Source organism: Phyllostomus hastatus, unplaced genomic scaffold (genome assembly GCF_019186645.2).
Source record: "Phyllostomus hastatus isolate PE091 unplaced genomic scaffold, TTU_PhHast_1.1 phas_contig_210, whole genome shotgun sequence".
NCBI lineage: Eukaryota > Metazoa > Chordata > Mammalia > Chiroptera > Phyllostomidae > Phyllostomus > Phyllostomus hastatus.
In genome coordinates, this window is record NW_025333737.1 from 20,227,068 (window position 1) to 20,252,155 (window position 25,088).

General features: G+C 48.4%; 1 protein-coding gene across 1 annotated transcript; it reads left to right on the forward strand.

Annotated features, from left to right (window-relative positions):
- Positions 1–12,225: 12,225 nt before the first annotated feature.
- Positions 12,226–24,844, forward strand: MKS1 (MKS transition zone complex subunit 1). The gene is made up of 18 exons (XM_045836770.1): positions 12,226–12,353; positions 12,739–12,848; positions 14,206–14,276; positions 14,693–14,848; positions 16,220–16,317; positions 16,498–16,626; positions 16,898–17,002; positions 17,667–17,775; positions 18,325–18,381; positions 18,586–18,628; positions 18,893–18,958; positions 21,739–21,809; positions 22,161–22,230; positions 22,339–22,446; positions 23,116–23,249; positions 23,777–23,859; positions 23,945–24,042; positions 24,142–24,844. Exons 1-18 carry the CDS (start codon positions 12,274–12,276, stop codon positions 24,231–24,233), a joined length of 1,680 nt encoding a protein of 559 aa, XP_045692726.1. The 5' UTR covers positions 12,226–12,273; the 3' UTR covers positions 24,234–24,844.
- The last annotated feature ends 244 nt before the right edge of the window (positions 24,845–25,088 follow it).

Sequence of the window (25,088 nt, forward strand, 5' to 3'; positions counted from 1 at the left end):
ATGCCCCTTCTTTCCAGCTGAAGGAATGTAGTAAAAAGCTCCTTCCTGTGTGATGAGTTCAGGCAAATGAGCTGGGTGTTTCAGAAGAAGGCAGCTGGCCAAGAAAGACAAGCGAGGGACTTCAGGTTCTTTTTGGTTTTTGTTTTGTTTTGTTTTGTTTTGTTTTGTTTTGTTTGGAAAGACATTTCCACTCCTCAGCCAAGCATTGTTTTTCTTTGAACATTCTCTAAATTTTGGAGCATGCTCCTCAAGTCTCTCCCTTCTGGGTTAATGAGGCTGTCTTTATATGGATCTTGACCTAGTTGGTTCTGAATATTTTCAAGATGAGACTTCATTCTGGAAGACCTTATGGGATTACACTGCTTTCCTGTGTGCTGGTCTGACTGTCTCTGGGTCTTGATTGTGTTAATGACAAGATATGATATGTCCTAGGTTTAACCTTTTTGTAACAGGCAGGGATGTGTCAGCTCTAGATCAGTATGGTCCATCCTTTGTTCTGGGCATAAAATATCCCTGGAGGCAGTCACAGTGGACATGTAATTGTCCTATGGCTAATTTGTATTTTAAGAGCTCTGCTGACATGTGATGACATGTGTTCATGGATTTATCTCAAACTAGTTAAATATGCTTAGCACACTTAGATGCCTCCCTATTAGGGAATGGTAAATAGGCCTGAGAAATGGAGACTGGAAGACAGAAAGTCCAGTGAACAGCTAAAAAAGCCAATAACTTCTCATATAACAGCATAGAGATGTCAAGAAATTTTAGTAGTAACAGCAGCAGCAATAGCAGGAAGTACCTAATGAAGACAAAGCCCATCCCATCCCTGGCATATGGGAATACACATACACACTCATTCACTTTCCAGGAATTCAGTTTATAAATGAGGCTGACTTTGGACATGGTTGGCTCTCTTCCATCCCATTCCAAAAGTCGAATTATGCATGCTGCACATTAAACCTTTGGCTGATGGATGGGGCACTCACAGTCAGTGACAAAGTGATCACTCTGTTCATGGGAGGTGATCATAGCTCTCGCACTGGGCCATGGCCTGTCAGCCATCCCTACCATTTCAGGTGCCATCTTCCTTGGAAGCCTAGCCAGTCCCTTCCTCAGCTTTCCGCTTGACATCCCATGTCCCACTGACTTGGCTGTCATTCACAGCTTGACAGGTTATTGTTTTCTTTCCTGACTAAAGTACGTTTCTTCTTGTTGGCTTCCAAGAACACTAAACAAATAGACTTCTTGTTCCCACCATGGCTCCACATGCCAATGTTTGCCCTCTCTGGAACTCATCCATTTGTTGTATCTCAGAGAAGGGAGGAACCCCGTGCTCTGGCATAAGCCATCCAGGCCTCTGGATGGGGTGTAGAGATGACAAAGTTTCTCTGAATGGTGTCCCTGGGCAACACAGGCCCTGGGGAAGGAAGGATGGGAACAGTGCCAGGCGGCCCCCTTCAGAATGAGGAGGGGTTTGTGGAAGAGAAAAATGTCTGGGATGATCTGTCTGTCTCCATCAGCAGACCAAAAGGGCTCTGTTGTCTTCTCTAAGTATTTCCCTAGTGGGAGGAGTCCTTGGATGTTTGGCAGCTTCAGAGGTTGGCATAACATTGGGGGTTCTGAGTGACACCACTAGTATCAATGAGTTTTTCAATTAGCCACAGAATGTTGGAAACTGAAGGGCTAGGTCTGGTTCAGGGCCTCCCTAGCAAGAGTCATCCTGGGCGCTTTTCTTCTTCTTTTTTCTCTTTTTCTTCCTTCCCATCTCACACTTCAGTCACCAATATGTATCAGTTCATCCTTCACAAATCTTGTGCATCTGTCACTTCTTTGCTTTCCCCCTGTTGTTGTTCTGCCCTAAGTCACCTCAGTTTTGCTCCAACCACACCCTTCTCACTGCTCTCCCTGCCACCACCTGTCTCCACCCCACCCCTCCTCTACACTGAAGGTTTCACCACCCAGCTCCCCACTACCCGCAGGACAAAGTCTCAAGTTTTAGCCAAGGTTTTATTCTACCTATCCTCCCCTGTCTTCCATCACACATCACTCCTCTACCCAAGCTCTTCATTCTAGCCAAGCTAGCCTCCTCTTTTCTCCCCAGCATGCTCTGTGCCATTCCCTTTGCCCCATACCCATCTTGTCCAAGTCCAGTGTTTAACTCAAGCCATAGCTTCTCCATGAAGCCTTTATTTTATCTGCCGAGCCCCAAAGAGCATTGTATATTGCTTCTCTTTTCCTCTCTGCTTTTTCTACTTATCTCTTTATGCATCTTTCCTGTTACCCAAATTAGATAATTTTATAGGGAGCTCCAAATTATATTGGGCAAGCAATATAATGATGATAAAAATGATGAACACTGGTATAAAATCACCTTGCCTTAACTTGCTCATTCAAATCCAAGTTCTTGGTTGTCAGTTCTGAAGCTGTTTCTGGAAACCATTTCCTAGCCTGATTAAAGTACAGTGTTTGAAGTGTAGCTAGAGGGTATAGTTTCTGGATTATTTTTTTTCTCTTCCACTTTCCCCAACTTCAAGCCCCGCTGCCCATCCTACACTGCACAGAAACAGTAGGAGACAAGAGATTACGAAGAACATCTGAGCCCTGGCCAGTGTGGCTCAGGTAGTTGGTGCATCTTCCCATAAACCAAGAGATTGGGGGTTCTATTCTGGTCGGGGCACATGTCTGGGTTGCGAGTTTGGTCCCCAATCAAGGTGTGTTGCAGGGGCAACCAATTGATGTTTCTCTCTCATATCAACATTTCTCTCTGCAGCCCCACTCCCTCTCTCTAAAATCAATAATTGTGTCCTTGGGCCAGGATTTAAAATAAATAAATAAATGAACATCTGAGTCTTGGTCCTTTCACAGTCTGGAACAACAGCAGCTTGAGCCCCCTTTTGAACCTTGAGGTAGAACTTCAACACCTACTTTCCAAATGGCTGAAGAATCCTTTACAGGCCTAATGAAATTTCAACTCCTCAACGGTTAAGGAGTAGTTACATTTGTAAAATCCTAAAGTTATGTTGGCCCTTTGAAGGGATCTGTGAGGCTGATGTGTCCCCTGGTGAGAATGAGCTTGACACCTCTGCTTTAGAAGCAACAAAACCCATGTGCCCCGAGCTTGTGAAGTTCCATCCCTCTGTCTCTGTGGTGGATAGAGTCTGGAGCCCTAAATGTACATCCGAGTGAGGAGGCACCGCATTCCCCCCTGACTACCCCAACACTAATGGGTGGTGCCCATTGGGTGCCAGGACGTGAGCCCTCCAGGACTTACTATAAATGGCTGAGCTCTTACTACTTCTCCCTAGGGTTCCACCCAGATGAGTTGGGGGGTGTGCAAGCCTAACATGCCCTGAAGGATTGTGATGGAGGCTGGAATAGGGTGAGGTATAGTCTGTGGTGATAGAATCCCTTCCACTGGGGTGGGAACCTGGGGAAGGCCACGTGGTTACTTGCCTGTCACTCATCTCACAGTGCTATGAAGGGGACAGTGGCCAGGGGAGAGCAAAAAACATCCGTACTACTCTGCTTTTTTTGCTCTTCTCTTAAGAAATACAGGCCTTTAAAGATGCTGTGGAATGTTCTTCTGCAAACAACAGGGAGTGGGCAATGCTTTTTCAACATTACCTCTGTCACACCCCTGCCAGGGATACCAGCTACCTTTGAAGGAAACTACAATTTCTTTGATAGCTCACATTTTGAAAAATAAAGCTTTTTTTCAGAAGCCATAGATTTACAGAAGTACTGGAAAAATAGTACCGAGTGCCCATATACCCACTCCCAGTTTCCACTGTTGGTATCATTATCATCTTACGTCTCTATGGTACATTCACCACAAATAATGAACCCACGTTGCTACATTATTATCAGCTGAAAGTTCAAGATCTTGCGTTTTAACTGAAAAGTCACCCTTTTGTGTCTTACTCCAGATCGTATCTGTGTTTGTTTTTATAAAAAAAATTTGAATGTACCTCACACAGACGGAAGTGGACATGCGTGCAAGGTGGGCCACCTGAGCCCATGCAGTGTCCTCCTCTTGCTCTCCCCCGGGAGGCGTCAGCCAGCCCAGGCAGCGGGGCTCCAGGAGAGTGAGCTCAGAGCAGGGTCAGGTGTCATTGGGCCCTGACACAGCTGTCCAGCAGCCATGCAACCCCAGACAGTCACTCCATCTCAGAGCCTCGGCTTCTTCCTGGGGCAGATGGGAACTCCTCGCGCAGATGGGAACAACAGGGCATCTCCTGTGAGGCAGGAGATAGGAAGAACTCTGAGACTCCAATACTGTCACTGACCAGCATTTAGCATCCTGGTTGTCAGGAAACACCTTTTACCAATTTAGTAGAATAAATACTAAAGCGAGGCAGGAAGGAGGAAAAAGACAAGTCTCGCATGTTAACTCAGCAGTCCTGAGCCTGGTCTGATAATATTGCCAGGTGTTCCAACATCACAAGAAACACTATGTTAGCAAGAAAGAAGGAAAGTGCCCCAATTGTAGTTAACTTCCTCCTGTCATGTATTTTTTTTACAATAGGATGACCAAGTGGAGTCTGGAGCAAGATAAGGATTCGGGCAGACAGACCCCCACACATCCTTAAGTTTAGGTAATCACATTCCCCCAGAAAAGCTGGCATCACATTTACCTGTTAATCAATATGTGACTTTTTTCCCTCCTATCCCACCAACTATATAAGTTCTGAGAACAAAGGACTCGCTCTCTGTCTCAGGGGCTAGGGGTGCTCTTGGCTCTCGGGCCACAGGGCCTCTGGCCACCCGGCCTCAGGCTGCCCAGGGGCTTGCCACCCTGGTCTTCAGCCCCTCTCACTTTTTCACCCTGCTTTGCCCTGAGACTTTGCCTTTCACCCCTACTCTACCCAGTCCTGTTCCCTTCCATGGCAACAGGCCACTACTAAACTGATTACATACTACTAGATTTGCTGATATGTAATTCTTTATATGCATGAGCAAGAAGAACCAGGTCTCTCCCGTCAACACCTGCACTGCCAGGCTGCTGTGAGGGCCCTGAGACAGGGAGGGCATCGTTCACACAGGAGGGGTGACTACCGGCAGGAGGGCGCCCTTGTGGGAGGTGAGCAGTGCCCTCAGCATGGCTTGTTCTTGAGACATCATGCTTTGGGCTACTCTGAAGCTCTAGTTAGAATGCTGAGGAGGGTCAGAAAGTGAAACTAAGGAAGAAAACTACTAAATCCCGTGTCCTCAGTGCCAGATTGCGTTTCACAGACTTGACAGGGTGAAGTGGAGGAAGAAATGGAAAGTTCCTTTTTTTGGCTTCTGTTGCAGGACTTCCTGTCTGTCCTGGTGACTGTGGGATACCGCCCCACCCCTGCCACCCCCCATGGGACTGCTTGCTGTCTGATGAGGAACAAGTGAGAGGTGAGGGGGACCATGGGCTCTATCCAGGGAGCCAGCTCTCATTTTGCATTTGGGGGTAGGGGGAGGACGTAGGTAGAAAAACACCATCTCCAGCCCCAAGACAGCAACTGCCCAGACAGGTGGTCTGCCCTTGAATTGAATGACTCCCAGCAAGCTGCCGCCACCTCTCAGAAGTCCCTGTGGTGATGCCCAGGTGGTGAGACCTGTCTCTCAGAAAACCCTAGCAGGGTGTCTTAGGCTTACACCTCAAAGCCAGCCTGTGGTGCTGAGAGTAACCCAGGTTTTCTCTTTTCCCTTCTGGCTGCAGACTTTAGGAAGCCCACCTTAATGTAAATACCTGGGCCCCTGAGTCCATGGCCTCACTGTTAGCTTCCCTGACCAAACCCTGGGATCTTCCCCGGAACCACAGTCTGCAGCACTGCTACGCCTGATCATTTAATTCAGTGCAGCATAATTCAAATAATTGTGTACTGAGCCATTGTTTGGGTTATCCCAGGATACAAAGGTAAATTGAGTCTGGTTCTTCCTTAGGACGCTCATTGTTTAGTGGGGGAAAGACATATAAAAAGGTAATTGTTCATTTATTGAGCAAGTGTTTGCCATGAGCTGGGCACTTAGGTTCCGGGTATGTCTTGGGACTCAAGACAGACATGAGTTTTGCCTTCATGGGGTTAGAGTTGACAATCCATTTTTAAAATTTGTATAAAGATTTTATTTGTTTGTTTTGGGGGGGGAAGGAGGGAGAGAGAGGGAGAGAAACAGCAATGTGAGAGAGAACATTTACTGGTGGCATCTGGTTCCCACCCCGGCTGGGGACCAAACCCACAACCCAGGCATGTGCCCTGACCAGGATACAAACCAGCAACCTTTTGCTTGGCAGGACAATGCCCAGCCAACTGAGCCACACTGGTCATGGTGACAAATATTTTTTTTAAATCCCACTTTTAACTGTATAACTGCAAGCTGAAAGAATGCCAGGAAGTAGGGTACACATGACCTGAGGTCATAAAGCTGGGGGCTAAGACAGTCGAGGGTGGAGGAGTCTGCCCTGAGCAAAGGGTGTTTGAGGCAAGTATGAAGGATGGTGGACTCAAGCAGGGGTGTGGAGGAAGGAAGGAAGAACATCAGGCAGAAGGGACATGCTGTGCTTATGTTGATATAGGACAAACATCCTGTATCTGGTATAACACTGGAGGGGCACCTGGCCCAGAGGGATGAGAGTGTGGTCAGAGCGCCCAGGTTTAGCCGACCTATACACCTGCCTGTTTTCCTCTCCCTGGCCTGTGCCCACCTGCCAGGGCATCGGTCAGGGCATATCTTATAGGCCTTCCCTAATGCTTGCTTCTTTCCAGGCCACTGTCTGTAGCCCACCACAGTCCTCATTGGATTTTATACCCTACCGATTCAACAAGCCCTTCTCCTAACCCCTGCAGGGGGTGGAAGTCCAGCCATTCCCCCCAGTCACAAGTTCTAGGACAAGGCTCCTGCCCATCTCCATGAATCCTTCCATATGTGGCTATACCACAGGAGAGGGTACTGATGATGGACGGGTAGGAAAACAGGAATTGCTCGAATCATTCTGTGATTCTGCATCTGGAGCAAGAGATCATGGCTCCAACAAACTCCATTTGGACCATTCCTGTTGGTGGGATATTTTCAATGTGTCACACAGCCCTAGATTTTCTTGTTATTTTTGACTTTTGAAAAATTCTCCAAGAAACCTAATATGGAATTTCCTCTTTCTGAGGGAGCTCAATAAATCATTACCTGAGCTGTCAGAGAGCACAATGGAAGTCTGCTCTGCCAAAGGGTAGAAAATGCCAACCTCTCAGGAAAGGGCGTGAGTGTAATCTATGACTAAATCTAAGGAGGGTTTTGACCCTGTGCTATTTACAGTGTAAAGACAGTGGGAGAATCATGGCCAAAATGGCTTTGCTCCATTCTGATTTACATTGGCCAGATTCATGGGAAAAGGACACTGAGAGTTCAAAATAAATTTAGCAGGCCTCTGGTTCAGTGGTTCCCCAAACTGTGTCTGAATCACTGGAAAGCTGGTTAAAAATATAGGTGTCCAAGCCCTACCCCTCAGCTCCAGAATTCAAATCTCTGGCATTGGAGAATCTACATAAATCTCAATAAATCCAATAGATTTATTGGAGAATCCAACAAACCTAAATAAATCTCTGCCACTTTCTAGAATTTATTGAAAAGATTAATTTCTTTGTATTTCCAGGAGAATATCAACCAGAGGGGCATGAGAGGCAGGGAGGATGTTGGAAGAAAGCAGCAGAAGGGACTAGTCCAGGAACATGTGTAAATGGCCCATGGACACGGACAACAGGGTGGGGTTTGACTGTGGGAGCAGGGGTGTGGGGCTGAGTGGAGCAGGGGAAAGGGGGAAAAAGTGGGACAACTGTAATAGAATAACAAAAAAATTTAAGAAATAGAAGGGGAGAGCATAGAAGTTGAATTTCAAAGTCTCTGTACTTCTAACAATTGAAATGTCTTCTTGGAGGGGGAGAGGCCATAGAAGCCAATGTCGTCAGAGTTCTACTGTTTAGAACACTCCTATTGCTTTGTGTTGCCGAAGACCTGGGCTAACCTGCTGGGGCACGCTGCAGGGAAAATGGGACTTCCCGAGATGAAAGCAATTAATTATCAGAAGCTGAGTATGTTTCTTGGGAAAAAGCAATTGAAATCTGTCTTTGACACAAATAAACTGCTTCAGAGGTGGAGTTTCTAGGTACTGCTGTCCTATTTTGTTCTCTTGCTGACTCTGATCATGTTAGTTCGGCAATACCTGTGTGGTCCCACCTCTTCTACCTGTTGGCACACTGCCTGGAAGGGGCTGGGGAAAGGTAGGGATGCTCGCTCACTCTCATGGTTCCCTGAGTAAGTTGGTGTGGGTTTAGCCCACTCCCATACTAATGTTTCCTGGGATCACCTTTACAAAACACACCCGTAGCAGATGTTTTGGGTGTCCTGCCCAGGTCCTCCTGACCAGCTGCTGTGTGTGTTGACTGTTAACACCTCATACCTGCACCCGTCTCAGGATTCTCCTTGGCTGGGAGCTCCCTAACCTAGAAATGCCTTGTAGTTTCCATTATGCTTCCTTCAGCTAATCAGTCAATTCTTGATGGCTTCATAACGGAGAATGGTATTTAGAAACCAAAGTCTGGGCCCTGGGAGTGCTCATTTCTGTTGGGGAGTGACTGTTGCTAGACTGTCTCAGTGGACACAGCTAGGAACTATATGTGTGGGTAGCAACTCATGCCTATATACCTACATAACCATGTTCATTTCTGATCCTGCCTTTATATATACAGGGTGGGGCAAATGTAGGTTTGAAGTTATATGTGAAACACTATTTATTCTTGTGTTGTTACTTATTAATTATTGTGTTATTTTTCCATACAAACCACTCTTAACCTACTTTTCTCCTACTATCCATATGCAAATTTCCACTCCTTACTCCCACTGTGATACACATGGTCCATTCTTGCCTTTGCCCCTTTCCTTATTTGTAATTTCTTTCTCAGACAGTGAAAACCATGGTTCTTGTTATCTATAATATATTTACTTATTTTGTCAATCTTGGTATACATATAAGTATTTTCAGAACTGCTAACCGATACCCCTCTGAGAAATAAATTTATCAACTAGAGTTCAGCATTTGTACATAATTCTTTTCCTCTTTAGCCTTCAGTTTCCAATCAAAACACTATTTTCCAAAGTTCTTTAGGGTTTTCCAGGCTGGTGTGGCTCAGTGGATCAAGCCTGCCCACCAAAGGATCGCTGGTTCAATTCCCACTCTCAGGCATATGTCTGGGTTGCCAACCAGTTCCCCAGTAGGGGGTGCCTAGAGGCAACCACACATTGATGTTTTTGTTCCTCTCTTTCTCCTTCCCTTCCCCTCTCTAAAACAAACAAACAAACAAACAAACAAACAAACAAACAAAGTTATTTAGGGTGGCTCCTTTCTCACTCCCTCAGTGTGGTTATGTGAATCATTTGTAACACAGTTCGATTCCTTTGTCACAGTCCATATTCCATTTTAGGTACCCCTCACAACTTGGTAAACAGTTTACAATTTCCATACAGTGAAATTCACTCATCATGACACACAGTTCTGTAGGTTTTAATACGTGCAATGGGTTTTGTAGCACTGCCATTACAGTTCCAAATAGAAGAGTTCCATTATCACACAGAGTACCTCACACTGCCCCTGTGTAGTCAACCCCTCTTCCCAAACTCAACCTCAGGCAACCACTAACCTGTGTTCCCTCTCTATAGTATTCTTTTCCCTAGAATGTCATATAAGAGAAACCACACAGGATATAGCCTTTTGTGTCCAGCTTCTTTCATTTAGCATAATAATTTTTGGTTTTATGTATCAGTAGTGACTTTGTTTTTTTACTGTGGGGTAGTATTTGATTGTCAGGATATTATACAATTTGTTTAAACATATATATTGGCAGACAGCTGGGCTGTTTTCCATTTTTACTATTGTGAATAAAGTTGTTATGCACGTTCACACATAGGTCTTTGTGTGGATATATGTTGTCATTGCTTTTGAGTAAATGATTAGGAGTGGGATTGCTGGATCCTGTGGTAGATAGATGTTTCACTTTGTGATGTTCCTCCTCCTTTTCTTCTGCTTTCCTAAAGTCTAGTTGCGAGTAGAGCTCAAGTAAGCTCTGAAGTGCCAACTGGGGAGGGAAAAGGAGGACTGATGGGCTGTTCTGATGTGGCTCAGATGGGGCTGGTTTTGGAAAGAAACAAGTCTGGGGAGGGGATGGGGGTGAGTAGATATAAGGAGGAAGCACAGTTCAAAGGCGAGCCCACCAGTTTATGTCGGAACATCTGGACTTACCTCCCAGGCTCTATGCTTCCTAGTCATAAGACTGAGAAATTAACAGCTTAACTTATAAATATGTGAAATGTAGGCAATTATATTTACCTTTCATTAGGTGGTTTGTTCAAGGATTTTCTAAACCAAAAGATTTCTTCGGATCATGGTGCTAGTTTAGGGAGAACACAGTAAATGTCAGCTCTTAACCATTCTGGTTGGGGATGACGGGGGGGAGGGGCGGTGGCGGCCGGGTTGCTGGTGACGATACAATGGATTTTTCTCTTTATGCTGTGTAACCCAACCTTTTGACTTTTAACAAGATAGTATGTAAGTGAAGTGGGGAGATCAGGCCATTCTTGATATCAGGGTACAGACTCCTTGGAGAATCTGATAAAAGCGAGAAACTCCCTCCAGAAAATGGTCCCTTCCCCACAGAATTTTCAGGAGAGTTCATAGACTCCTTGAACACCACTCATGGACCCCAGTTTTAAGAATGCCAATTTATAGAAAGCAGTGAGCAAAAACATGAAAATCTAGTTTACCTGTATAAAAATAATTCAATTATGGGTACTTATACAAATATGTTGTATTTCCATACCACATGGTACAGATATATTTTACTTATATCAGATTGACCATGCTATAAATTTGATTTGGTTATAAAACTAAACTGTTGATGCAGTCTCCATATTTATCATTCGTTGTTCATGTGGTACCGTGCTTGCTGTCTGTTCACAACTTTAAAAGGAAAAATGAGAGAGAATGTTTCTTAAGAGCTAGTATCCTGCCTCCATGGTTTCATCTGTTAAAGTGATTATTTCCCAGGTTGCAAACTGTGTGCTGTAATAGAATAAAGTGGTAGGTGAGAAGCTGCAAAGCAGAGTGGAAGGTGTTCAGGCTTCAAAAGACAGACCTAGGCTAGCATCCCAGCTCCTTCACCGCTTACCAGAGTTCTACCTTAGCAAGCTCTTGAAGCTCTGGCCTTCACTAACTCCATCAGGAAGTGGGAATAACAATACCAATTTAGGCGGTTTCTATGAAGATTAGGGACAAAGCAAACAAAACGTTCAGGCTGTGTTGGATGTTAAATAATGGTGCTAATATTATGGTGAGCCCTTTGTGTTACACAACAGCACCTCTGCTGCCCCGGGCTAATGCAATATAATCAAACCGGCATAACAGTCCTGATTTCAGAGGACGACTGCTTATTCTATTGGGGAAAGTAGCAAATGCCAAAGGCTAAAGACTGTTAACACCCCTTTAGGGATGTCAGGGAGCTAGACAGGAGGTTATGAGGTGTCTGGCCTTTGCTAGTCCATTGAAGCGAGACTTCTGAATGACACCTTGTTAGCTTTTCAGGAGGCCAGTGTGTGGCATCTAAGGTCTTAATCTGGACCTAACACCTGCAGGGGAAAACCCGGAACAATGATGAGTTTTCCTTACTGCTAGCTTCCTTGTTTGTTCTTCCTCTGGCTTAGTGAATACAAAGACTGATTAATCTTCTGGCAGGGGTTGTTTCTTTTTCTTGCAAGAATATATTTTCATGTTTGTATGAGTGCCATCACCTTCTCTGACTTCTTTGGAAAGAACAGAAACATTCTGTAAGTCACATCCACCGATTTTTCAGGCTAAAGTAACGAGCATTCAGCGGAAGTCAAGGGGGTGTGATGGCAAAAGCAGTGGTAGGCAATCAAGGAATCTGGGTCTGGTCTCCATCACCATGTCTGAATCTGTATGAAAAGGGCCAATGGCTCTGCCTTAATCTCCTCATTTGTAAAGTGCATCAAGTCGGCCTTGGGCGTGTGTGAGCTCTGATCGCACTTGTGATAACAGGTGATCCCGCGAGACCCCAGTAGGGGGGTGCCTAGAAGCCGTGCCTTGCCTGGGACGGCTCTGGCTGGCGGCTGCGGCGCCACGCTGGGAACCGAGGATTGCGCGCGCGCAACTCCTCCGCCACCTCGAGAGCCCAGCGTCTCTTGCCAGGAGAACTGGGAGCGGCGCGCTTTCCGGCGGAGTCGCGGCGCGTTGCGGCTGTCATGGCGGATGCCGTCTGGAACACTGACACCGGGGAGGCTGTATATCGCTCTCGGGACCCCGTGCGCAACTTGCGCCTCCGGTAGTCGCCTGGTCCCAGAGCCCCGGGCTTTTATGCTCTCAGATCATTCGAGCCTGAACTTCTCTTCTCAGTGTTCGGCGGCCCCCACTTCCGCTTACAGTCCCCTTCACTGCCTCCGCGGTCTCCCTCCGTCTCCCCACTGCCCTGCACCCTCCCCACTCACAGCTTGCACACCCACAAAGGCCCACCCAGATTCCTGGGAGCCCTGTGTTGCCAGGACACTCCTTCACCCTCACTCTTCCCCTTCGGACCCGGCGCCCCACTCACAGCCCCTCAGTTGTGTGCACACCTTGGTGTTGTGTTTCCCCCATCTTTGCCTGGTGTTCATCTCCAGGCTGCTGTGGGGTCTTTTAACGAGTATTTTGGGCTTCTCTTTTCCTGGCAGAGTCCACTTGCAAAGAATCACATCAAGCAACTTCCTCCACTACCAGCCTGCTGCCCAGCGCGGGAACGACCTCATAGACTTGGCCACTTTCAGGCCCCACCCAACCGCCAGTGGGTGTTTGATGGTGATGTGTCCCCCTGGGTACCTGGGACGGGAGTAGGGTGGTAGTAACCTTTTAAAACGGAATAGACCCATGGCTGTAGTCGGAGAAAAGGCATGCAGAGGTTGGGTTCTTTGCCCAAGGTCACATGGTTGGTAACTGTTGAAGCCAGGACTTGATTAAGCCATTTTAACTGCCGTGTTATGTTGTGTATGAAATTTGAATGGGAACGAGTCTTGCCATCAAGATACTAATCTTACTTGCAGTTAAATGGAGTGAAGTAACAAAAACCATACTTAAAATATAATATACATTTTCCTGGCTACCTAAATTTCATTTGTGTCATTTTTTTCTTTTTTTTTTTTAAAGATTTTATTTATTTATTTTTAGGGAGGGAAGGGAGAGAGAGAGAGAGAGAGAGAGAGAGAGAGAGAGAGAGAGAGAGAGAAAGAAACATCATTGTGTGGTTGCTGGGGGTTATGGCCTGCAACCCAGGAATGTACCCTGGCTGGGAATCGAACCTGGGACATTTTGGTTCCCAGCCCGCGCTCAATCCACTGAGCTATGCCAGCCAGGGCTTCATTTTTTTCTAAGAGAAAATATGCTTCTAAGAGCATATTTTCTGTAGAGAAAAAATTCTAAGTATACATATAGACGCTTGTTAAAATGATTTTTAAAATTGAGGTCTGCTTGGAAAACATGCCTATTAACATCAACTGTGCTCTTGCGGTTTTCCTTCTCTGAGAAGGCAGAAGAGTGAGGAAGAGAGGACAGCATGCGTCTGTTAGGCCTCTGGTATCTGCTTTAGCTTGTGTTAAAAAGTAGTCCTGAGTGAGAGTGTGGGCTGGTGGGAGGGGCAGCATGTGTCTCTGCAAAGGGCATACCCAGACAGGAGTGTGTTAGTTTTGTTTTTTATATAATCATTTATTTGCCTTTCCTCTTCTCTCCTGATACTTGGTCTGAAGGTTACAGTCTTTGTGATCTAGATATATGGTTTCAGGAATAGTAAAGATTAAAATACCGGGGTTCCTTTTAAGCAACTGTAGACCATTAGGATTGAGGAAGAGCTCTTCAGCCTATATCTCAATTTGAGCTCCTGACACTGAATTAGATTAAATGATTCCTTGAAGGCATGTCTTCCTCTTATTGAAATGAGAGGAGTGAGTAAGACTTCTTGGGTCTTAATCCTGCCTTCTACACAAGCACAATCTCTCCAACCTTTGTGCAGAATGAGTGCTTCATAAATCACTGAGCTCTGGCTGGTTTTGTGGCAAATGTAAGAGCAGGACTTTGATGATAACTAACTACAGAGTAAGAAGTGGTGCTGGCTTTGCTCAGACCTTTGACTCACCCTGTTGTCTTTGGAGGTGGACACCGCCCAGATGAAGAGGAAGAGGAGGAGGTCTTGATTGGATGGCAGGAGAAGCTCTTTAGCCAGGTGAGCCAGTGTCGCTGACTTGTCTGCTCAGTCTACCTCCACCTGGTCCACCTCCACCCGCCTGGTGGCAGGGATAGATTCCTTGTACAGACTGACAGACTGATTTCCAGAAAGCTTGTAGCCAGGGCAATGTAGCACAGCAACTGCCATTACCCAGTTTTGTGGTCCTCTTCACCTCTTTTCACCTCTGGGCCACATGTCATCAGTAACATCAGGGTTGGATTAGATCACCACTCTGGTTCCTTTGAACTCCTACATCCTTTGGATGCCCTGCCCTCTATTAGTTTAGACAAATGAGAATTGGCTATGAAAACATGTTGGATTGTATAAGCCCTGTAGAAATGCTTTCATTAAACAGTTATAGGAACAAAAGCTTGACATAGTCTCAGTAGATCTGTCTTTCCTCATGACCTCAGTTCGAAGTAGACCTGTACCAAAATGAAGCAGCCTGTCAGAGCCCTCTGGATCATCAGTACCGTCAGGAGATCCTAAAGCTGGAGGATTCAGGTAGAAGGAAGAACCGACGAATCTTTACCTACACTGACTCTGATAGATACACCAACTTGGAGGAGGTATTGTTCTTTCCAAGGTTCCATAGCTACCTTCTCCTTTGCGTCCCTGAGTTTTCTGGCCTCACTGGGTTCTGGGTGTTAAATCGGGAGCCTATTAAGGGGTGACAGAGCCAGTCTAGGAACTGACCTGCGCTGCTGGCAGCCAAGCTGGAGTAGTGTGGGCAGAGTGTACAGGTGGTGTGGCTTCATCCCTTCTTCTCCTGCCGGTGTGGGGGGGGTGGGCTGGAGGAGCCGGCAGTGTCTCTGAGGATAGGCTTACAGTCTGCAAACCCAGAGAAGCGACCACTGGGCTCGACTTCTTCCGTGCATCATGAGATAGGACGGGTGGGTGGGGTCTAGGACCACCTAGATCAGCCGTTTTCCACCTTTCTCCTCTTATGGCACACATAAACTAATTACCAAAATTCTGCAGCACACCAATAAATCTATTTTTGGCAATCTGATGAAAAATGTAGGTATAGTTTTGATTCATTCACACCGGACGGCTATTGTTGTGTTGGCTGTTGTCATTTTTTTATTTCACAATCTAAGGGAAAAGAGATAAGTGTCCTGACTAAAAAGTCAGGTACTGTATGTTTTAAAAATTCTTGCGGCACACTGGTTGAAACTTGCTGATCTAGATAAAATTGACCAGAGGATTCAGCCAAAACTCTGAGTGTGTAGGGTTGAACAGGAATTCAGTTCAGCCAATGGCTTCTGTCCTCCGTTTGCCTCAGTTATCCCAGCGCACCCTGGTGGACTTGTTTAACATTTTCTTCAGTCACTGCCTGATACATTCTGTTCTCTTAGAGGTTTTAAACCATTTAAGGGAGGATAGAGGTACTATTTCATGATTTTTGTGTATACCCTTGTAGATCTCTCCAAGGAATACTTGTCAAGGGAAAATTTTTCAAATATTGATGCTTTTATTAAGAAAGCTCTAGGTTGGTATTGCATACAATTTGGGTTGTCCTTTATGAAAAAGTGGATAAAGTTACAGTTAGTGCTTAGTTCCCATGTGCGGATTTCCCACAGAACACTTGCACTGCATGGGGGGTCCTCCAACTTCCTAGTTAATGTCCACACCTTCCAGGCACACTCACCCAACCTCTTGTTGCTCTGCACTCAGGAACTGCAGCTCTTTCAACATTAGCATAAATAAATGCATTTCTGAAGGTTGATGTGCTGCTGAAAGCTTAGGGCAGAGCAAGGCCTGGCAGCAATCTTCTTTGGCTTGTCTGTGCCGCAGCTCCCCTCATTCACATGTATGTGGTGAGGTGTGATTTTAGGTTGGGTCCTGGATGAGGCTTCAGAAGGAAGACTTCCCTGTGGGGTACTCGGTCCCCTGTGGCTCTGGCCAACTGGGTTCCACAAGGCTGCTCTCTTTCCCAGCACTGTCAGAAAATGACCACCGCAACCAGGGAGGTGCCATCATTCCTGGTCGAGCGAATGGCAAATGTCAGGCGGCGCCGGCAGGACAGGCGAGGGATGTGAGTGCATGGGGACCTTGGGGGGCCTCGTGGTCCTCCCATGCCATCGTTCTCGGCATGTCCAGCGGCTGGAGCTCCCCGTTCTGCAGCAGACCTCCACCTGGGCGTGCTCCCCTGTGCTCCTCCTTCAGGCTCTTCAGGGGGTGCCAGGGAACTGACCCTTCCTGTGGTGTCTCCCAGGGAGGGTGGCATCCTCAAGTCACGAATTGTCACCTGGGAACCCTCGGAAGAATTCATCAGGAACAACCATGTCATCAACACCCCTCTTCAGACCATGTACATCATGGCAGACCTGGGGCCCTATGGCAAGTGAGTGAAGCTCCCGCTGCCCAGCTCACGTCCTGGTCCGCGCCCCCTGTCACTAGCGGTCAGCTACCTGTTGCAGTCATCCTGGGGTATGTGGGAGGGAAGGACTTTCCCCCTTTTTATTTTTTCTTGGTTGTTCTCAGAAGAAAGTCCTTTGTGCGGTAGTTCTCACTACAGCCTCTGTCTTCTCCCCTGGCGTGGTCTGACTACCTCTTCCTCCTTCCCTGGACATGGGACCAGTGATCCTGAACCTTGTTGGTTTCCTGGTTTCTAGGCTTGGCTATAAGAATTGTGAACATGTCCTCTGTACTCTGAAGGTGGACAGCAATGGTGTGATCACAGTAAAACCTGACTTCACTGGTCTCAAAGGACCCTACAGGTGAGGAGAGAACGAAAGGGGTGGCAGAGCCTGGCAGTTTCCCCCTTGGCTGCACTCCTTCCCCCAGCTGAGGGGCTGCACAGAAAGCCCCTCGCCTGTTCCAACTTTTAAATTCCCAGGTGGTGGTTCGTGTTCTGTTCTGGGTCACTGACCCCTTGCATACTGGGAGTCTGTTCTCACAACATGTGTCACTCACTACACCTGTTTGAAAGTGATTAACTTCAGCTGTATAGTTACGTGAAAATAATTCTCTGTGCTGCTGGATGTAGGGACTGACCAGAACAGGGTGAGATCAACTGAGCTAGGTCTTTTCCTCTGCACTTCATCTCTGTGTCCTGGAATAACAGAACTGTGCGTTAGAAACCACCTACCCCCTCCTGTGCGTTTCTTAGGTGAGAGGACTAGGTGCCCGGGATGTCGTGCTTTAGGGTTTCACCGGGACTTCGAGGCAGAAACGGGCCCAGAGCCTATACTCTCTGAGTCTAGTCTGGTGCCCTTGCTTTACCAGTTCGTTTCCCTGTGCCAGGCATCATTCTGGCCATCACCATCAGCACACACTCTACATGAGGTGTGCGTGCAGTGACAGCTCATCCCTGGGCTGGATCTGGGACGGCCCCCATCTCTTGTCATTAGAACCGGTCCTTCTGTGGCTTTGACCTTGCAGAATTGAGACCGAGGGGGAGAAGCAGGAGCTGTGGAAGTACACCATCGACAACGTGTCCTCCCTCGCGCAGCCGGAGGAGGAGGAGCGGGAGCAGCGTGTGTTCAAGGATGTAAGAGCTAATTCCTTCCAAGTACTGAAGGTGTGAGCCTTGGCACCGCGGGGCTGAGACCTTGTCCGAGGTTGATGTGCATACTTGCAGGGGCTGCTCTTCATGGCTCTCTCCTGACTCAGGAAGTGTTGCTGACATATCAGACCCAAGTGTTTTACCATATTAGAATAGCTTCTCCTTCATCATAACGGCCACTTCTTGGAGCCATATTCTGGTCTAGCTGTTTCCCGTACTTTATTTCCTTTAGACTGTACAACAACTCTTTGAGGTAAATACTTTTATTGGTACCATTTATAAGTGAGGAAACAGACTGAGAAGCTAAGCAGTCTGCCCAAGGCCGCGTACCTTGCACGTGTGGGAACCGGGGTTTGGTCCGAGGCCAGTGGATTCTGCAGCCTGTGTGCTCCACTTTAAAATGTCAGTGGCCGGGGTGCTTAGGCCTCCAGTTCTCGGTGGCATTTCCCATTAGAGCTCTTTTCCGCTCATTAAGAACTGAACCCTGGTCTGGCTTGGGTCACATCTTGCGTTTGGTTTGGTTTTCTCCCTCAGCTCTATGGCCGACACAAGGAGTACCTCAGCAGCCTGGTGGGCACCGACTTTGAGATGGTGAGTCCCTGGCTGCCTGCAGCACCGTGACTGAGTTCAGCCAGAGCGCGCCGACTGGCTGTTGTAGCGCCTCCCCTCAGGGTCCCCAAGGCACTCTGCCATGTCAGAGGAGTGACACGCAGTGTCAGGTCCTCCGAGGGTGGGCCGCAGAGGTGCTGGTGCCCTCCGCACCCCCCCGACCTGCCCCGCTTCTCTCTGCCTTAGACGGTCCCCGGCACCTTCCGGCTCTTTGTGAACGGAGAGGTAGGTAAGTGTCTTGCCACACAGAGATGACAGAGATCTCTTAAGCTCGGTCGTGTGCCCCAGTGGAGTGTGACGTAATCCACCCGGGCCCCCGGAGGCCTTCGGTTGTCCGCAGTACTTGGAAAACTCGGCCATGAGCCTTTCCTGGAAACAGGAGAGAGTTCCTGGCCCTTGAGGGACTTTCTTCCAGAAGGTACAGACCCCTTAGGCCTGGGTGGGTGCCATGGGTGCCAGGGAAGAAGCTGAAAATAGGCTCCTGTGTTCTTAGTTTCAGCCCAAGGCTACGAGTATGACAATCTCTACGTGCACTTCTTTGTGGAATTACCAGCTGGTAGTAAGTGATATTCATGAGTCTCCTTTCTTTCTTTTTTTTTTTTTTGCTTGTCTTTTTACATTTTTTAAATTTTTTAAAATATATTTTATTGATTATGCTATTACAGTTGTCACATTTCCTCCTTCACTCCCCTCCACCCTGCACACCCCCTCCCACCCACATTCCCCCCTTTAGTCATGTCCATGTGTCATACTTATAAGTTCTTTAGCTTCTACATTTCCCATACTATTCTTACTCTCCCCCTATCTATTTTCAACCTACCATCTATGCTGCTTATTCTCTGTACCTTTTCCCCCTCTCCTCCTCCCACTCCCACTCCCCACCCCCTCCCTGTTGCTAACCCTCCATGTGATCTCCATTTCTGTGGTTCTGTTCCTGTTCTAGTTGTTTGCTTAGTTTCTTTTGGTTTTGCTTTAGGTGTGGTTGTTAATAATTGTGAGTTTGCTGTCCTTTTACTATACATGTTTTTTTTTATCTTCTTTTCTTAGATAAGTCTCTTTAACATTTCATAAAATAAGGGCTTGGTGATGATGAACTCCTTTAACTTGACCTTATCTGTGAAGCACTTTATCTACCCTTCCATTCTAAATGAAGCTTTGCTGGATAGAGTAATCTGGGATATAGGTCCTTGTCTTTCATGACTTGGAATACTTCTTTCCAGCCGCTTCTTGCCTGCAAGGTCTCTTTTGAGAAATCAGCTGACAGTCTGATGGGAACTCCTTTGTAGGTAACTGTCCCCTTATCTCTTGCTGCTACTAGGATTCTGTCCTTCATTTTCACCTTGGCTAATGTAATTATGATGTGCCTTGGTGTGTTCCTCCTTGGCTCCAACTTCTTTGGGACTCTCTGAGCTTCCTGGATTTCCTGGAAGTCTATTTCCCTTGCCAGAATGGGGAAGTTCTCCTTTATTATTTGTTCAAATACGTATTCAATCTGTTGCTTTTCCTCTTCCCCTTCTGGTACGCCTATAATTCAGATGTTGGAACATTTAAAGATGTCCTGGAGGTTCCTGAGCTTCTCCTCGTTTTTTTTTAAATTCTTATTTCTCCATTCTTTCCTGTTTGGTTGTTTTTTTCTTCCTTCTGGTCCACTCTATTGTTTTGAATCCCAGTTTTCTTCCCATCACTATTGGTTCTCTGTGCTTTTTCCTTCATTTCTTTTATGGTAGCCTGCAGTTTTTCATCTAATTTGCACCCAAAATCAACAAATTCTGTGAGCTTCCTGATCACCAGTGTTTTGAACTGTGCATGTGATAGATTGGCTATCTCTTGGTCGCTTAAAATGATGAGTCCTGGGGGCACTGATCTGTTCTTCTCTTTGAGACCTGTCTCCCTCTCTCTCTCTCTTTTTTTGGTCTGGTCGCTCCTGTTACTGTGAGGGGCGGAGCCTTAGGTGTTCACCAGGGCTGGGCACCCCTGTCACTACATTGTGACGTTGTATGCGGGGGCGGGGGCGGGAGGGAACGATGGCGGAAGCTCCGTTCTCTGTGGGACCTAGTCCCTTCTCTGGGATCCTGGCTTGCTCGCTCTGCCCTGCTCCACACTCGCCGCCTAACTGGGTCTGCCAGCTGCCGCTGCGTACTCAGGGTTCACCTGCTGTGACCTTGCGCGCCCCAGATGCCTTACACACTCCCGGTTGCGTTATGAGCCCAGTTCTCCCTGTTCTCCGTGCCGTGACCCATACTGCGACCCGTGCCTGGCGGCTCCTCTCCGCCCCTCTTCCCGGTCTGGATGAACGGGTCTACTTCAACTTCTTGGCTGTCCAACTTACATTCAGATAAATTCTTTGTCAGTTCTGGGTGTTATTCTGCCTCTAAATTGTTGTTCCAATCTTGGTTGTGTGTGGAGGTACGGTGCGTCCACCTATGCCTCCATCTTGGCCAGAAGTCCCATGAGTCTCCTTTCTTATACCCATTCTGAGTTTTCTACAGGCCTCTGGTCAGGCTTCCTTCCCTGCTCCCGCTCAAAAACTGTCATTTTTCTTTTCAAGGCCCTAGGTCACTTCCAGGTCGTCAAATCCATGGTGATTTCTGTGCTGTCACCTCACTTGACCTCTCAGTAGCATTTGACAAGGCTCCCTTCTCCTCACTGAAACTCTTCTCTTGGCTGCTGGCTCCATGCCTCTCACGAGAGAAAAGAGAAGCAGGATTGGCAGGTCGTCAGCCCCTTGGCGGATTCCTCACCTTCTGTTAATCTCGCACTATTTAAGTGTCCAAGGCTGGGCCTTTGGAAATAGTTGTTTTCTTTTTTAATCCTCACTCAAGGACATTTTTTCATTCTTTTTTACACAGAGAGGGAGGATGGGGCAGGGGCAGAGAAACGTCGACTGGTTGCCTTCTTCTATGTCCTGACTGGGGAGCAAAGCAAGACTGGGCCTTTTGAGGACCATTTCCTGTGTCTGAAACCCTTTCTGTCATATCTTTGAGCGACTGGTTCTTCTTGAGTTCAGGTCTCAGCCTAAGTGTCCCCTCTGAGAGGTCTTCCCTCAGCATGCAGTCGGAATGAGCCTCCAGGCCACCTGGTCCCTTATCCTGTTTCAGGTTCAGCATGGCATTGTTCTCTCCCTGATGGCCTCTTGTCGGTTTGTCCATCTCCCTCCCACTGGCACATTGGGTCCATGAGAGACAGGGATCTTCTCTATGTGGTCACCACGATGTCCCCAGTGCCTGTCACAGCATTGAGCAGGCTCTCACTAACTGCAAATGAGTGGCAGATTGTGAGAATGAGTGAGGGAAGGAGCTGTGTCTGTTTCTCTGCAACTCGCCCTCCTCTGGCTTTCAGATTGGTCAAGCCCAGAGTTCCAGCAGCTCTCGGGAATAACACAGACCTGTGCCACCAAGTCCCTGGGAATGGTATGGAAACTGGGAAGGGCGACGTGGAAGGGCACAGGACTCTGGCCCTAGGGTGGCAGCTGAAGATGTATGGGGCCCACAGCCACACCCCCTAGGCAGATTCCAGAGTCGGGTCCAGCCCTTCTGTGGGGCTCTGTGGGGCTGCTTAATCCTGCAGCTCTCTGGCGGCTTTTGTGAGAATGGTGGGAGCTGGTAATTGGGTCTCCCTTTGCCTCAGTCTTTTATTTCCCAGCTGGGGTGATCATGTTTTTTCCCTTTGTGAGGTGACCTTGGCCACAGGGAGAATAAATTTCAGGTGAGGCCTTGCCTACCCCCCGACACTGAGTATAAAATGACACTCCTCTGTTTTAGGACAAAGTAGCCTACTTCTCTTATCCATTCACATTTGAGGCCTCCTTCCTCCATGAGGACGAATCAGCTGGTGAGTAGCTCAGCAGCTGAGGGATCCCAGGCCTTGGGTCTGCTCAGGCAGCGCCCCCTCCCGGCAAAGGCCTCCTGTGACCTGGCTGCTTCTCTCACTTGCTCCCAGAGGCTCTCCCGGAGTGGCCTGTGCTCTACTGCGAGGTCCTCTCCCTGGACTTCTGGCAGAGGTACCGTGTGGAAGGCTACGGGGCTGCGGTGCTGCCTGCCACTCCAGGTGACCTATTATCCCTGCCCTCCTGTGGCCCACATGCTCTAGATCCTAGGAGCAAGGCTTCCAAAAGATTCAGCCACTTTCAATAAGAAGGAGGGGTAGTTAGGAATTCGAAGCATTTAACTCACAAGAGTCCCTACTCCTGTTGAGGAATCGCCCCCCTTCCCTAGAGACAACTGAGTGGAAGTGCAGCTAACTGTGAAGCCGAGCGGCCGGAGTGCCTCTGGAACCGCTCCATGCGCCTCTGATTTGACCTGCAGCCTAGAGGGAGAGGCTGCTTGGCAGAGTGCGTCAGCGTTCGTTTTCGAACAACAGCTACTTCCTGTACTGCGCGCCTGGCCCTGTGCTAGGTGCTGCTCCTTCACCCTCCCAGCTGCTCTGGGAGCTCAGGTGTTGTTGCTTCCATCTCACTCGATGGGAATGAGCCTCGGGGAGGTTAAGAAACTTAGGCTGGGTGCACAGGTAGTAACGGGCAGAGCTGAGACTGGAATATCTGTCTGATAATTTCCAAATGGGCGCCCCTACACCACCGCCGTGATCATCTTCACCAGAGGACAGACTGTCACCAGAACAGGTGTTGTAGTGGTGACTAGACCAGTGTCAGCGCTGGGGAGTGGGCAAGGCACCATGTGGCCTTCCTGGCCCTGGCCTCATTTTCCTCCTCCTGCACAGGCTCTCACACCCTGACGGTCTCCACGTGGAGACCCGTGGAGCTTGGCACAGTGGCTGAACTGAGGAGGTTCTTCCTTGGTGGGTCTCTGGAACTGGAGGACCTGTCCTATGTGCGGATACCAGGAACCTTCAAGGTGATTTTTGTCTCTAAGGAGAGTCCCTGCCGGGAACTTACGTTCCTGTCTCATCTGTTGAAGGTGGCATCTGGGTTAGGGCCCCTTAACTGTTCATTGCTTCATCATTACTTCTCCCCTTCCTTCCTGTTGCTTAAGCTGGAAGTCATAGGTGCCGTTTCAACCAGGTGCAAATACCTATACTGCTCTCCTAGCAGATCTCTGGAAAATTGTGTACTTGAGATTTCCCTAGGTTCCCGTCAGAATAACCTGCCCCTCCTTCCAGCCCATCCCCGAGGCCCCGATAGGCGATAGCCGAGGTGGGGACGATCAGCAGGGCTTCTTCTCGATGAGGTTGGAATGTTCTGTCCTTTTAGGCTGGGAGCCCAGGGTTAGCCTTGAGGTGATGGAGTCCGGGTGCTGGCGTGAGGTTTCCCCAACACAGTCGGTTTCCCTGAGAATGGGAGTAGCACTGGGAGTGAGGCCAGCACGGTGCTTGGGGTCCCGGGACAGCAGAAACCTGATGCTGTCTAACCGTACGCCACAGGGGGGAGCGTCTGAGCCGTTTTGGGCTCCGTACAGAGACCACAGGTAGCGTCACCTTCCGCCTGCACTGTCTGCAGCAGTCCAGGTGAGTGACCCTGGCCCTCTGCCTTGGGGCTTCTTATCCCTGGGGCTGGAGAGCAGACTTGACCATGTGGCACACTCCCCTGCAGGGCCTTCATGGAGTCGAGTTCTCTCCGGAGAAGGATGCGGAGTGTGTTGGACCGTCTGGAAGGATTTAGCCAGCAGAGTTCCGTTCACAATGTGCTGGGTAGGCCCCCCTCCCCGCCAGCTGGCCACCCAGGGTCAGCATGGGCCGTGCTCCTCCCCACACCATGGCAGCTGACTCCTGTACTTGCTCCCATCACAGAGGCCTTCCGTCGCGCCCGGCGCCGCATGCAGGAGGCCCGAGGAAGCCTTCCCCAGGACCTAGTGAGCCCCTCGGGAACCGTGGTCTCCTAGCTTGCTGCAGCGCTGTCCCTCTGGGCAAGAGGACACGGGGGGCGATAGCCACGGCCGGTGCTCTCCCACCTCCTCACCTTTCTTATTAGAGCCGTTATTGGAGACGTGCCAAGAACCGGAAGAGCTGAGGAAACCCCAAGCCAGCCCCTCTGCCTAGTCTGCAGGGTTTCCTCCCTGCCACGTGGCAGTTAACCAGAGACCCCATGGCCCGCATATTCATGTTTCAGCCACTGCAAGTGGGAGGCACAACAAGACAGGGTTTCTGCTTTGAGACTGGTTTGGGATAACCCCATAGTTAGTTCCGTCCTCAGCACAGCCTCTTTTCTGGCTTGCCTCCCAGACACAGTAGCTGTGGGCTGTGGGTGCCTCCTCCCCCACAACCTCTTTACAAGTGGAGCCTCAAGAAAGGGGGAAAGTGAGGGAGACCTCCCATTCCCCGCCCAGGAGTCTCAGCCTCTTCTCTGCAGAGGGGCTTCGTCCTACTGCTTGAGGCTCGTTGCATTTGAGATACTACTGTTTCTGGAGCAAATGAAGGCTGCAGGCAGTTTCCAGTGTGTTCTGCTAGCTGGGTAGTGTCTTTTATTGTGTATTTTATACATAAAAGCTTTTTATACTGACTGATGTTCTGTGGGTTATTTCCCCGCTCAGGTCTCTGGCATGGCCAAGGTATTCTCCATACTGTCAGGGCCCCTGGCATTGCTGCCCTTCCCCCTTTCTGCCTTTTCCTACTCTAGAGTATTCCTATTGATTCTCTTCACTCAGCCTCCGGGAGAGGCTTAGACGTTAGTGCCAGCTTGCCTTGGCAGCAGACCTCTTAACCATTTGCAGCAAAGCATGGGACTGAGGTCACACCCT

Bases quoted from the DNA above. Each gene is read 5' to 3' on its own strand.
- MKS1 (XM_045836770.1), top strand. From the start codon at position 12,274: ATGGCGGATGCCGTCTGGAACACTGACACCGGGGAGGCTGTATATCGC. The intron at 16,318-16,497 runs GTGAGTGCATGG...GGTGTCTCCCAG, and splicing joins CGGCAGGACAGGCGAGGGAT to GGAGGGTGGCATCCTCAAGT. The intron at 22,447-23,115 runs GTGACCTATTAT...CCTCCTGCACAG, and splicing joins GGTGCTGCCTGCCACTCCAG to GCTCTCACACCCTGACGGTC.